Here is a 14,073-nt window from a genome sequence, read left to right on the forward strand (position 1 = left end):
AAATTCTCAAGTCCTTTTTTGACTTCCCAATTTCGTATGTGCAGAGGTTGTAAATATTTGACATTGGCATTCTCGTTAGAAAGTTTTTTTCAGATCTCCTTTTTAGAAAGATCAAATTATCTTCCTCAATATACTGTGCATTTAAATAGAAAATTACTATTTACTTAGAAGCTTACTTATGACATTGAAGCAATTTGGTTTAATTTCCACAAATTTAATATAGTATCCTTGACACTCCAGCATAGCAATGCTTTTGATAGTCTCTGATTAGTAAAACTTCCTAACTCTATATGCATATGCAGAAATGTGAAAGTTACACTAGGTTCTATATTCTTGATGTCTTATTGCTTTCCTTCTTCAGTACTGAATAAACCGGGCTACAAATCTGGGATACTGTACTTAATTATGGGAAAGAAGTATCTGACTATTTCCATTTTAACTGCATTAAAAATGTCAGTACCTATTCTAGGTGTAAAAGCCTAAAAGCCTAGCCTAGCTCATAAACCCAGAAGACATATGAAAACATATTTTTGTATTCCCCTGAAAAGTAATTTTTACAACTGTGTATTTGCAAGGAGTTCACAAAACTAGCAATGCATTTATTTTTCAAATGAAATGTCCATAGCCTGTAGAATAATTCGAACAGGTGCTAATTAGGTGTACAGAAAGGCCACTGAGGATAATTTATATATCCCCCTGCAACAGAAAAAAACCTGAATAAATGTTAATTGCTTATATTATGCAACAAATGATTTTTAGGATGGCACTAAATTAGCTGCAAATATTATAATTACAAAGTACTGGGTAATTTACTAAAGATTAATTGAAATGATTAAGTGCAAACTGCATAATTTTGCAAGGTGGTAGTAATGTTTTCTGCACAGAAATGAAAAAAATCTCCGTGGTTGTTACTGGCTATTTAATGAAGTACTTTATGCACCTCGTGAAAGCATTAGTGGCTTCTCTTTTATGTGCCCTTCTCTCAAAAGGTTATTACATGATTTTCATGGGGGGAAATCATTGTAGTGTTGATAATAAACAGAATGTCTAAACCAGTCTATTTTAAGGAGTTTGATCTCAATGACATGGGAGCAACACAAAAATACTGCTTCACGGTCTGTGTCCAGCAGCCTTTTCTGAAAGCTGCAGCAACTGGCTATTTACCGAATACGAACTTAAGCAATTGCACTTGTGAATGCATCCTCATAACCAGCAAAAGGAGGCCCACTTTAAGCAAGATACTTGGAAATATCTCTACGCAGCAATAGTTTTAATTCATTTTCCTGAATTCAGTGCACCAGCCTCCTGCATGCAGGTTTCATATTGTGCTGTATGGAGGTGGAAGAGGATGGTGATGAATCTGGAGAGGGGAGAGGGACTTGAAAAACTGTTCTAGTCCAGGAGGGATTTCTTACCTAGGAGTATTCTCTATTTTAAATGCAGGATAGTTTTCTGAGTTTATTATCTCTCTATTTATTACAATCTCCTGGCCTGTATTTATTTTTTGGTAGCTTAATATTTAATACAATTCAAATGTAGTTATTTAGAGAGTGGCAGGGGAAACCAGAAGAGAATTTAGTATTGGGAATAATTCTGGACTTCTGAAGCAATGGGAAGAAGACATTATCATGTACTTTTTGACTAATGCATGTTACAGCTATAATGACATTGACTGTAAGATGTTTCACTTTTCATTAACACACATGCCGTATGTCATTACAAGAAGCACTGTGAGTAGTGAAATGCTATAAATGAAAATAAATGTCTTGTGCTTTTGGCTAGTTGTAACATGAAGCACTTATGATGCTGTGATGCTCAATGTGCAGGATACATTTTAGGGAATGTCTCCTATTTCTACAGACCTAGATTTACCCATGTGCAGAGACACGAGTAAAGCACATATATTGGTTAATTCCCACTTAAAAAATGGGTAGACTCTTTATCCATTTTCAATACAAGGCTGTAATCCCCTTGACACCATGCTAGTTATAAATTTTGACTGTAATTACAGCTAAACCTTAAAATCTGTTTAATGTGAAGAGTCCAATTCAGGAACACAGGGACCTTCTGGATTTTTGTCCTACTCAGTATCTTACTTTAATGTGTGTTTCAGCTCCTTTTGCTTGAATTTGCCTAAACCTAATCATGTGCAATATTGAGTAAGAATGGCTCAGTAAATCCGGGCAAAAAGACTCATCTAACATTAAAATGAAGTCTGTGCACAACATCGATTAGGACAATATTGAGAAGACCCATACAGGATTAGAGAGTCAAATTTAAAATTATGATACACATTTCAGTCTTGGTAACAAAAGGAAATGGGGATATATTAAATATAGATCTGATTTAAGAGATCAAAGAGATGTGAATCTCATAGCCAGATACCCATACACAGAGCCTGTGAAGTCAATGCAGCTGGACATTATTATCTGTGTTGCCCTTATCAAGCTCTGACAGATATTTGTACCTCAAAAGGTTCATTACTGAGTGAGAGATCAGAATCACAATTCCTTATGCAATGACAAAGTACCTGATGCACTAGAAGACAGGGCATACACTGGCAATATGCAAGCCAGAAAAAAAGTGCAAGGTTGAAAATGACAGGCTGGATTCTGTAAAGCATCTAAATTGCAAAAAAAGTGCAATTCATAGCAGGTATCTCTGAAGTTGCCTGAAAATGCAGTCTCTAGATTCTCTGCTGCTCTTTGCCTGGCCAGTCTTCATGCGTTGATTTGGAGAGGTGTAAAAGCCGCTTGAAAATTAGCTGAGAACACTCAGCTCAGGGCCTCAGAAAAGACGGCTGGAGGTTGCCATGCACTGGCACATTGCAGCCACACATGGTTTTGTCCACCCATGTTCACTCTTCTCCCTGATGCTTTCATAGCCAGGAAGGAGACTAGCGACACAGGAACCTCTTGAACCTCTTACATGAACCTGGTGTAACATGGAGCCCAAATAGCAGTGAAACACTAAGAACTGACTGTATGCCCACGGCAATTTTGTCTTATTTGATAAGAAGCCTGCATCATTATCAAGAGAAAATTATAGATTGATTTTACTCACAAATGTATGACAGCAGTTACTGTCCACTGCTGGCATTCACAACTGCTGGCACAGCAAAATATTAAAAGAAAGTCATAGCAAAACAATAAACATTCAAAAAGCAATGGCTAAATACAATTCATAACTGTTAGGCAAAGCTACAGCAATGCTCTTAGACTGGTACCTTATTTTACACTGAGATTACATAGACAAGTTCAAAAGTATTTTGAATTTAGACCTTCGTAATTACATCGTAATTACAGTGTCCTGGATAACAAAATAAGATTTTGTAAAACAGGTATCTTACTCATCTGAAAAGAATACTTCCTTCACCTGACACAGCCAGTTGTTTTCACTTTTGCTGGTACAGATTTGTTGTTTGATGGAAAACAAAATTTAATATGTAAATGCAACTGATCCTGAGAAAAAAAATCATAAACCACCAGTAAAAATGTACTGCATTGCCCTTTAAAGCTGCACCATTTTTGATGCACATTATGAACATATTTCATGCTGGTTTGACCAGTACTCTTCTTACAGTGTAAAAGTATATTAGCATGAAATGTATTAATAGGTGTGGAGTCCTCTGAGGTCTCTTCCCTGGTTCCGTAAGAATTTGTGTCTATTAAAATATTGGTTGAATCCAATGAAATGAGTTGATTCTATCTCACTCCACAGTTTGAACTTGTTCTAATTTTGTTACAGAAACTTTAAAAGGGTTGTCTTGTTTAGCTTGAGAGATGAATGCTACATCATACAAATATTTGCCAACCAAACCCAAAATTCAAACACTTGATTTTTCAGAGGTTTTTGTTTAGCAAGATTATGACATTTAGCAACAACAAATAATCCCCCAGGTGAGTTATTCCATACATGCCTACAGCAGGGCTTTGGCAACTTCCTCTTGCTACAGCTGAATACTATGCTAGCTGGATCACTGCTCTGAGCTAAAAACACAAAACCTTTTACAGAAAAGATCTCAAAAAGACACATTAGTCTGAGTATTCAAGCTCCCTTTCTGCATGTGCGAAGAACTGAAAACTCCAAGCTGCACAGCTGAAATCTGGTAGCGTCAGAGCCCAGCCCTGAAACCCTAGCTCTATCCATAGAAATCCTGATGGAGACTTAAGTGTGCAAACGTGGATGCATTTGCCTGAATGATGACTGAGCATCTTAAGTGTGAGAATACTAAATTAGGGGTCAGGTTCACAGGCAACAGATATGAAGTGCTTCAGTGAAGCCACAGTGATTGGTATTACCTGAGGAGCTAGTGGTAAGTGTTAGCACCTGATGCACATTTCTGTGCATGCACAGAGACCAACCTGTCTAACAGCAGCCATCACAACTGATCCTTTAAGACTGCAAGGAATTAGGGTGTCCTTTCATGGTACAAATGACATGACTTGCACACCTCCTCAGGTAAAAGTGCACTTTTCCAAAGGGCACTGAAAATGAATACAAGAAGCGGCATTTTTAATTATGGTTCAATAGACTGGTGCAGCTCAAAACCCTGGAAAACACAGGACAGCCATTTTAGTACTTTTGGGAAAACTGATTTTCACTGATATGATTGGAAAGCACTACTTAGGGATATTAATATCCTTACCATTTTGAAAAATCAGAATTTAAATATAAAATATTTCATGTTAGTATAAGTCTCTTTTCCATTTTATCTCCTTGTTTCAACATTAAAATTGAATTATCTTTTAGAAAACTTGCTGCTGCCACTTTAGAGACACTGCCTTTGCAGCTGGGTGTGTTGATGGTTCTGATTATACCTTTATGTCTGTAAGGTATAATTGTCTGTAAGATCTAAGACCCAAATTAAAAATGAAACTCAAGCCCCACCTTTGCAAACATAATTAGACATGTTCACTAATACGATCTGAAAACATACAAGTGTAGTGAGTCTTTGTTCACTTACTGTACGCTTGTTCTGTATTATTGCCACTTTCTATATAATGACATCCAGTAGTAATACTAGCACATGGCATTTTCTTTGAGTCAGGCTGTCTTTTATAATCAAAGTTGCCAAAAAAATGCCTGAAGTTGATTAGTAAGATACAGGGTTCTTCTTTTGAGTTATGTCAGTGGCTGTGTAACTTTAAGTATCAGTAACTTTGTTTTACAAAAAAACAAAGGCAAGTGTTTTACATTAAATCTTATAAAAATGTACATAATAATAGTCTACAACATGAAAATGGCCATTAAACTGTTGTAACAGTTATGAAATGTAGTAAATATAACAATTCTAATGTTTCATATACTTATCATTAATCACTGTATTCATAGAGTTGTGTTTGTGTATATATATTCAATGGCACTGTAAACAGTTGTTGGAAAACACACATTAACTCTTAACCCATTAGAAGTTATTATAGTACTTTTTCATCCAAAAAGTTAAAACGCATCAATGTATCATTGATTAAAAAAAAGCCTTGTAATATAATGCACATTTTGACATTTTCTAGGGTAGCAGTTAAGATGAGGCATAACAGAGAATATTCTAGGTTTCAGATTGTTTTACATTTACACCTACCATGATACAAAATTTAAACATTAAATGTAATTAAATAATACACAGTTCATGAAACAGTTGATTTCAGAGATCCACAATGCACAAAATCTGGTTAGTGTCTAATGGGAGATCCCAATAATTTATATCTCTGGGACCTTTATGGAAAATTTAAGTTGGTTTCTCTTTAACATCACATAGGCAAAGTAAGTTTGAACTGAATTATCATTTTTTCTCTGTACAGAGCTGCATTCAACTGGATAAAACATTGTTATGTTTATTTATGTTTCCTGTTGCTGGACATTTTGTCCAATAAGCCTTGAGCATATGCTTAAGCATCTGGTAATGGCATTTTGTGGGGCAGGGAAACTCACTATCTATATCCCTCAGTAAACAAAGTGGTTCTAATTTTTTCCATAGTTAAGGCAACTATACTGATATATTAGACACACCATATGCTTTTATGTTGCTTCCTACAGTCTAAACAGTAAGAGTGAAAAGAAGTTTCAAACATGCTTTGATCTTCTTGACCACTTAGGAATTTCATCAAGCTGGTACAGAGTACTTCACTTTAACATGGTTTACAACTGTAGACATAGCTTGTTAGCTGTTCACTAGAAAAATGAAGTATGTATTGGCTTGAATTTGAAGATTGATCATTCATATAATTTATCAGAAAAATTAAACAAACAAAACCACCAGTCAGATTTGAGCAAACAAAACTGAGAAAAACAATAACACACATACACAATTTCTGTGTTTTCAATTATTTCTACCCCATAACTTAAGCTACTCAGACCCTTGTCATCATTCCCTCTGTATCTTGGGTGGGCTTTGTCAAAGGCTATCTTCAGACATTGTAAGTGATGACACTTGGTATCTGCAAACTCCAGCGTATCGTTTAATATTTATTCTAACATATCAGATAAACTAGAGAGCCATTTAAATTTGTTTTCTGTTGGGTAAGGCTGTAGGTATAAATGACAGTGAGCAGAAACACTCGCGCAGTGGCTGCAAGGCAATACAGCTACAGTGGACGATGCCACAGAACTACTAGTGCTGTTAAAATAACAAGTGAGGAACTCAGGGCTGGATTGCTCCCATTTCCAGTTACATTGTGTTTAGAGGATGACTTGACAGTGCTTGTGGTGGTTGTGGTGTCAATCTTTTTCACAGTTGGTTTTGGTTCGTTTCTGTTTTCTGGATGGGTTTTCTTGTCCTTGAGTATATCTGAAAACATGAAAGTAAATGTAAGATTAATCACACATCTTTTAAATAGTGGCTTCAAATTCTGTCTGTTGCGGGAACATGTTGTATACTAGTCTGAATAACTGAACTATGTATGGAGAGTGATGGGGCACTTGTATTAATGTTTTAGTTGGACCCAGTGTGGCCACTGGGTCCTCAGCACCCACTGTTTTGCTCAACAAGTATTCTCTGACTGGCCTGCTCTACTTGTCTACTCATAGACACAGCCTGAGCAGAATAATACGTATTCTGCATTGCAGTGGCTGGTCTCAGAACCTCGTTTTCTCTCACGACAAGTACCTTCCATTTCACCTGGGATGGGAACTGGCATGTGCTTTAAAACCTGATGTTAGGATTGAGTGGTTTTGTAACATGCCCCAGTGAAACACCCATCAAGTTGCTGAGTTGCTGCAGGAGGAGACCGGAGAGCGTATTGACTTAATGTAACAGTCAACTTCCCAGCTTCTTTCTGCTTTGCCACTACCCTTAACTTTAAAGCAACATGCAACCCTTGATACGGTAAGACAACCTGGCAAGAAAGATTGCTGACACGAGGAAATACAGAGGTATCTCATATGACTTGTTCATCAACATGGGCAAAAAAGTGGCTACAAAGAGAAAATGCTTCAAGTTTTGTTTCATTGTTTTTCCTAGCGAGTACAAGGATTTTTTTTCTTAAAGTATGGAACAATATCACTGGAGCTTTTTTCTCCCTCCAGGTGCATTTTGGGGCATTTCCAGGCATCTTTTATATAAAGGACTAGGTTCATAAGAAAGTAGTCCTTTATTAAAAAAACATGGCTTTTTTAAAATGAGAAAATGACTGATAAGTGTCTCCAGTTATCTTGACATTCCCAAGCTATTTGCAAGTATTACTGAGATCATATTGCCCTTGAACCCTCTCACTGGCATTGTGGGGAAAAAAAAAAAATCACTATTTCATCTGATGATGGGATGATGATTTTACAGTCAATCTGTAAAAGCATATCCGAGTGCCTGGCAAAAAACCAAATTCCTACCTGGAAGAATTTATAAATTAACAGTAATTGTTCAGGTCCAAGCTTAAAGGACTTGTGATACTAATGAATGCAGTGCACATACACAAGAAAGTAAAAGGCATGGATTTGTAATGCAGATTAAACAACAGTCCAATCTTAAAATAAAAACTCTGAATCACAGAAGCAAGTTCCTGGCAGAAACTGGAAAGATGGAAAGCATTCCAGAAATGTAAATGCAATCTGAGATCATTGTCTGCATGTCAGTAGTTTTGAAAAACCATCAATAAATTCACTTGATAATAAAAATGAGCTATTGTATTGGGAAAGCACACATTGTTCTTTTGCCAGTATAAACTGTAAAAGAAATGCAATGAATTCCTCCATTTTATCATAATATCAACATTAATCCCAGAGGAACCTGTGATTCCTAGACCTGACTCAAGGGTGACTGCAGAGAAGGGACACTGGCTGGCAAGGTATACAGTGGGAAAAGGGTAGTCTGACACTGCACTCAAAATTCATTATGGCAAAATGCAGACATAGCTCCTCTTCAATTTCAACTTGCAATGGAGCTAACAGAAAGGAGGGGGAGAAAAATCATGCTCTAAATGTTTAGAAAATATCAGTATTCTGAGGACACTTAAAGAAAAATGGACAACCTTCAGACTGTCATTAAAGTAAATTAAGAATAAATCATGGAAATCGGTGTGTTCTGAGACTGCCTAGACTCCTTTCCATCACTGTCATTCTTCTTTTCGACTGCGGTAAAGGCACTATTTCTCTGTTGCCTCTTATATCATCCCAGCCTGCTGACTTCAGCTCTCTGGGGCCAGCTGATTAAATTAAGACCTCACTCAGGTAAATCTATTCCCCTCTTTCAGTTGGCCATGTCCAGCATTGGAACTTGATTGGCCTCTATAAATCGGGCAGACTGAAATATATTAATTCGTTTATTTTCTTAACATTGACTTAACCAAAAACCTAAGGTAAGATTTAATGCTATCAGAGAGGCTGTTGGTTTTTAAAAGCTTCCCTCTCAGTGACTGCTTAATGCACTACATAACAAGCATTAAATAATACATTACAAAATTCTGCCTTTATCCTTTCCATGGGAAGGACTACGTTCTGAATTCTCTCTCTGTCTTTACAGCAGAGTATCTTCTGATGCTATTCCAATTTGGGATTTAATTGTGCAGAACCGGCATTTTATTTAAAATGCTCTGTTTTCGCTCTTCTTAAAAATAAATAAAAATAGCCTCAGTCCTAATTCAGTTCAAGATCTTTTTCAATCCTATATTTAGTTTTTAAGGCACAAATTTCAGCAGTGTAAAGATTTCATGTTTTATTCCAGTTTTCTCAGAGTTCCTGTTGCTTACTCACTCCAGGGGTTTGGGCTGAGAGACTCCAAGTTAAATGAGTTTCTCCTCTTAAATCTTTTTCTCAGAGTCAGAGATGGTTATGTTCAGTCTACTATTGACATTCAAAAAGCAAAAAAATAGTAAGCATACAAAAAAAAAAGGTGTCAGTGTAAAGACTAGCACAGAAATGGAACTCCAGTCTCAACAAAGCAAACCCCAGATGTTCAATACCCATGAATCAAGCCCCCGGATCATGACTTCATAAAACCAACCAAACAAACCCCACAACTTTGGTTTGTTCTAGTATTTACCTTCTGTGCTTTGAAGGCTTTATGGTTCCCAATTAAAAACTTTCTTCATTGCTAGAAACTTTCTTCCCATCATCAGCCCCGCTCTCCTTTCCAGAAAAGGAGTGGTTAAAATCTTTGAAGGCTTCAGCTAACCTCAGGCTAACACATGTGATGGCCTTTTGGATAATGAATATTATTCTACGCTGTTTATTTATCATGACAGTGATACAGCCACTGTAGTAGCTACTGTGCTGTTCCCTTATCCAAGCTCCCAGTGTGAATATTCAAATCCTGCCAATAGGGGTACTTAGTGAAGGCAGCTGACTGCCAAAGCAGCCTTCGTGTGAACAGCCTTTCGGGACTCTTGCCAGAGGACGAGGTCTGTCGGGGTCAGTGAAGATGGCTCAGAGTCCCTTTAGGCCCCGTGATTACTATGAGTGCAGGGAACAGCTCAGTTAGTCCAGGGGATTGAGTCCACTTCCTTAGCTGAACTTTCATCCATGTTAACTGCTGTTAAATTCACATCTTGACAACATAAACAAAGCACATAATGAAAATTACTTGACCTTGATGTTTAGAGCATTTAGGATTATCTTCACCTCAAAGATCTAACTGCAGATTGCTACCCAGTAATGCATGTGCTGCCCAGATGGCACTGAACTTCTCCGAAATACTTACATGGATCAATACTATTCCTCAGAGAGACTAGTTTAGGATAACAGGTAGAGTCAAGACTGTCAGTGTCATCTAATTTAGGAACAGGAAACCTCCCCTATAGTGAGGGCTGAACATGCTTTTCAAATGCATTTGGTGAGTCACACATTAAAGCACACCTTGATCTTAGCCAGTAATGATACAGGGGCACAACAATGCGATTATTATATTACCAGGTTATCTGACACAAGTTCAAGTCATATTGGCACCCCAGCTGTTAGTTCCCCCTCCCTAGCCTAAATGATATGCAGTTTGCTACTGATAGGGATTATCAAAGATGTAACTATTTATTGGTGTACTTGCATGCTATTGCTCTCTAATGAGCAGTATCAGCAAGGTCTACTTAAATATCTGTTGAGGTTTCCTATTGCCCTGCCAAGGGATGAACAAGTTCATCTACTTAACAGAAACCCCTTTCCATTTTTGTCCTTCTCTTGACCTGACATGAGCTCAGTCCTTTCTCTGTGATTGCAAATGATCAGTGTGATAGGGAGTCTTTCCCTGCAAAGATTTGCCAGTGCCACTGAACCTTCCTCATCTCCTGTCTGAATCACGCTCAACACTGTCTCCACTGAGCTGAAGGGTAAATGCAAAGACTCCCTAGACAGGCTGCTGCTGCTACCGACACAGAAAGTATTTCTGGAGCGAAGGAAAAAGGCAGGAAGGGAAGGGCAGCTGAATGGGCTGATCTCACATCGAGGGAAGCTGGATTAGTTTTGGGGAAGCCTGTGTTTGAGCTGCCGCAGCACCTTTCAGATCCAGCCCTTGTGGCCCTTCACCTCTCACGGCTGAGCAGAGAGGGCCACTGGCGGACTCTGCTTTGTATGCCAGTGCAAACGCTAAGGCGCTAGTGCTCGTGGAAGCAACGTGCTTGTGCCTCAGGACCTCTGTTTCTCAGGCAGTGTACTTGTGATTAACCAACAGCCGTGGTGCCTGCGTACATGTAAGGCTACGAATCATCACACCAGACGAGTGTACAACCCCTGTGAGGGAATTCTGAATAAAAACAAAACACAGATTTGCCAGACTAGTCCTGTAAATGTTAATTATAGCGGCCCAGTTTCTAATGGAGTGGGGCACTGACAGCAGAGAATCGATGCTCATCAATCCACCATGCCCACAACAAAGTGGAGATTTTGAACACATTTCCATGAGCTGCTAGGGAGAACCTTCAACCCAGCTATTTGGGGAGGGGGCGGGGAGAAAAGAAGGGGAGATTGTTTATTTCTGCTTTCCCACATTAATTACATGGTCAGACCTGTCCATTTCCTCCTAGACTTCCATGCAAATGCTGTGCTTTGAAAAGACAGAATGTCAGCATCTACGATAGCAAATTAATGCCTTCGTCTTGAATGCCTCATCATGGTTGTAATGATACTCATAATGCAGGTCTAAAGTGAACTGGGCAGTACCTGCATTTACTCTCCACGTTGTAGCTCAGTTGCTTGATAAATTTCACGTTGATCACAGGCTTGGTTTTGGCTGACAGCTTCATAAGAAAATTAAAGCTAGGTGCAAGTTGGTGGAACAGGCTCTTAAATTACAATAGATGCTGCAGTGTTATTATCAGCTTTTTATCACCTCTGGTAGCAAAAGCTGAAATTACTTTTACATATTCAAAGGAAGGAGCTCTGAAATTGCAAAACAGTGCTGTCACCATAAAATGTACCAACAATTTCCAAATAATCTATTGTCCTGACATTAAGACCAGCACTAATTATTTCCAGTTACAGCCGCAGCAGACAAATGGAAACAGGAGTGCTGTGGAAATGGGAATGTGAGAACTCCCGAAGTGTGATGAACTTGTGATGCAATTCTCCAAATTCTGGAGTCTGTTATTGTCTGCTATATAATAGTAGTCAGTAAAAGGCAGGTGTAATATATCCCTTTTGGAGCCAGAAGAAGGGAGTAATTAACAGCTCTGCAGCCTCCCATGTATGTACTGTTCTACCCTTTCCTATTTCAGCCTGAGAGTGTGATGTCCATATGAGCCTTTTCCCCACGCACCTTCTTATGGAAACTTGGCCTTAGGAGGAAAAAAAAATTAACCAGAAAAGGGAAGAACTACTACAGAGTTACCGGTCCTCTCTTAACTACTGAGTTGCATTAGGTTTAGGCCAGCCTCTCCAGAAGACTCGCGGGACAAGATTAGGAGGGTTAACTGATGTGTTCCATTTTCATTCTGTGATCTTTCCATTTCTCTTTTTAAGAAGCGTGTGACTGAAGAGAAGTTGGCCTTGGGGGGATAGTCATAAATTGGGACTAGGATTATCTAGGTCCAATTTTTAATTCTGCATTAAACTCTGTGTGATTTTTGGCAGATCACTTCTCCCTGTAGGACAGCGAGAGAACTACTTTATTTCCTACACATTTTGCGCATTCTGGATGTAAATTCTTCAGGCTGAGAAGAACCATACCCACTCTCCTCAAGAAATAACATTGGCTGGGACTTTTAGGAACTACGGTTACAAAAAAAGTCAAATGCAACAAAGGAAAAAATGCAATGAGGAAAAGTCAGGAACAACTGTGAGACAATTTGAGATATCAGGTGCCTGGAAGCCACACTTACATGAAATGGCAACTCCTTCCCTCATTCCCAAACAATCTTTTGTCTATATACATTTGAATGAGAGAGAGAGAGAGAGAGAATAGGACATTATCTCAGCCGTACTGCTGTAAGGAAACCTGTCACTGTATTTGTTTGGCTTTTGATATACAGCTGCCATAGCAAACTCTGCATGATTTTCATGAGCCACAATAAAATTGTATTAGTTCTGAGGGCTAAAAAGTAAACCCACACGAATAACTGCCTCAGCTCCTGCCATGTAAATGTCAAGATAGAACAATCCATCTTTTCCTTGGGAAGAAATAACCTAACCTAACAAACCTTGTGTGATTCAGCAATAGTTCCATTAATCAATCAGTCATTTTGCAAGAAAAGGTTTTGTCATTTTGTTTATATCAATATGGGCCTTATTCAAATGCAGACAAGCTGAAAGTATAAGCTTAAAACATGCCAAACATCTTTTACATTTCCCGGAAACATCTGTTTTTAGTCTAGTCCTAGGCACATATTTGTGGTTGCATGTTTAAGCTTGTTTAGTTTGCCAGCTACCTCGTACATACTGCAAGCACAGCTGACATGATATCCTGAAACACAGCATGGAAGTATCTGTAAAACATGATGTTCCCAGTTTATCCGTTGAACTTTTGTTGTAACTTTCTTGTAATGAAAGAAACAACTAAAAAGCTCTGTGACAGCCTTCTGCCATCACTGTATGGTGCAATTAATTAGTTAAGTTTAGAAATTGTGTACATGCCTCACTGGTAATATCCAGAAGACTGAGAGTGATCCTCATACCGCCTGCCTCACATGCTCAAAACTCCTATTAAACTTAATAGGAGTTTGGGGGGATGCGAGGAATGCAGGATTGACCTTTATGGTTAAAGATGAATGTGTGCTCTAGACTTCAAAGATTAGGTGCCCCTGCCAGTTTGGAGTGTGCGAGTGATCAGCACGCCAAGTGCCGAAGGCATCTGCTAAATATCACGCCACAGCTCAAAGCTGTAATTAAGAAAAATATAAACTGGCTCAAGGAAGAAAAATATTAGTAATAATTGAAAATGCTTTGGCTGTTGCTTTTGTCCTGATGATCTCATTAGTTTTGGTTACAGAAACAGTTCTCACACGGGCTGACGTGGGGCATGCTTTGTTTGTGCTCTCATTCTACCCACATCTTTCCCAGTTAACTTTTATTGCTCAATACAAAGGTCAAATCGAAGGCTTAATTAAATTGTATATGGGGAAACGATAAACTTATTTTGGAAGGGAGTACAAAAACATTTAAAGCCATCCCAACTCCTCTCCCCCAGACACTCCTTAATTTCTCGAGAAGAAAAAGAGCATG

The 14,073-nt window shown here is 38.4% G+C and overlaps 1 protein-coding gene across 2 annotated transcripts in view; it reads right to left on the minus strand.

Annotated features, from left to right (window-relative positions):
* Window positions 1-3,036: 3,036 nt before the first annotated feature.
* Window positions 3,037-14,073, minus strand: part of LOC103926019 (glypican-5-like) — a 405,545-nt gene continuing 394,508 nt past the window's right edge. For both annotated transcript variants that reach the window (XM_009334827.1, XM_009334826.1), the window contains one exon: window positions 3,037-6,787. In XM_009334827.1, coding sequence (XP_009333102.1) covers window positions 6,585-6,787 — 203 coding nt within the window. In that variant the 3' untranslated portion in view covers window positions 3,037-6,584. The remainder of the gene's footprint in view (window positions 6,788-14,073) is intronic.

Source organism: Pygoscelis adeliae, unplaced genomic scaffold (genome assembly GCF_000699105.1).
Source record: "Pygoscelis adeliae isolate BGI_AS28 unplaced genomic scaffold, ASM69910v1 Scaffold552, whole genome shotgun sequence".
NCBI classification, from domain to species: Eukaryota; Metazoa; Chordata; class Aves; order Sphenisciformes; family Spheniscidae; genus Pygoscelis; species Pygoscelis adeliae.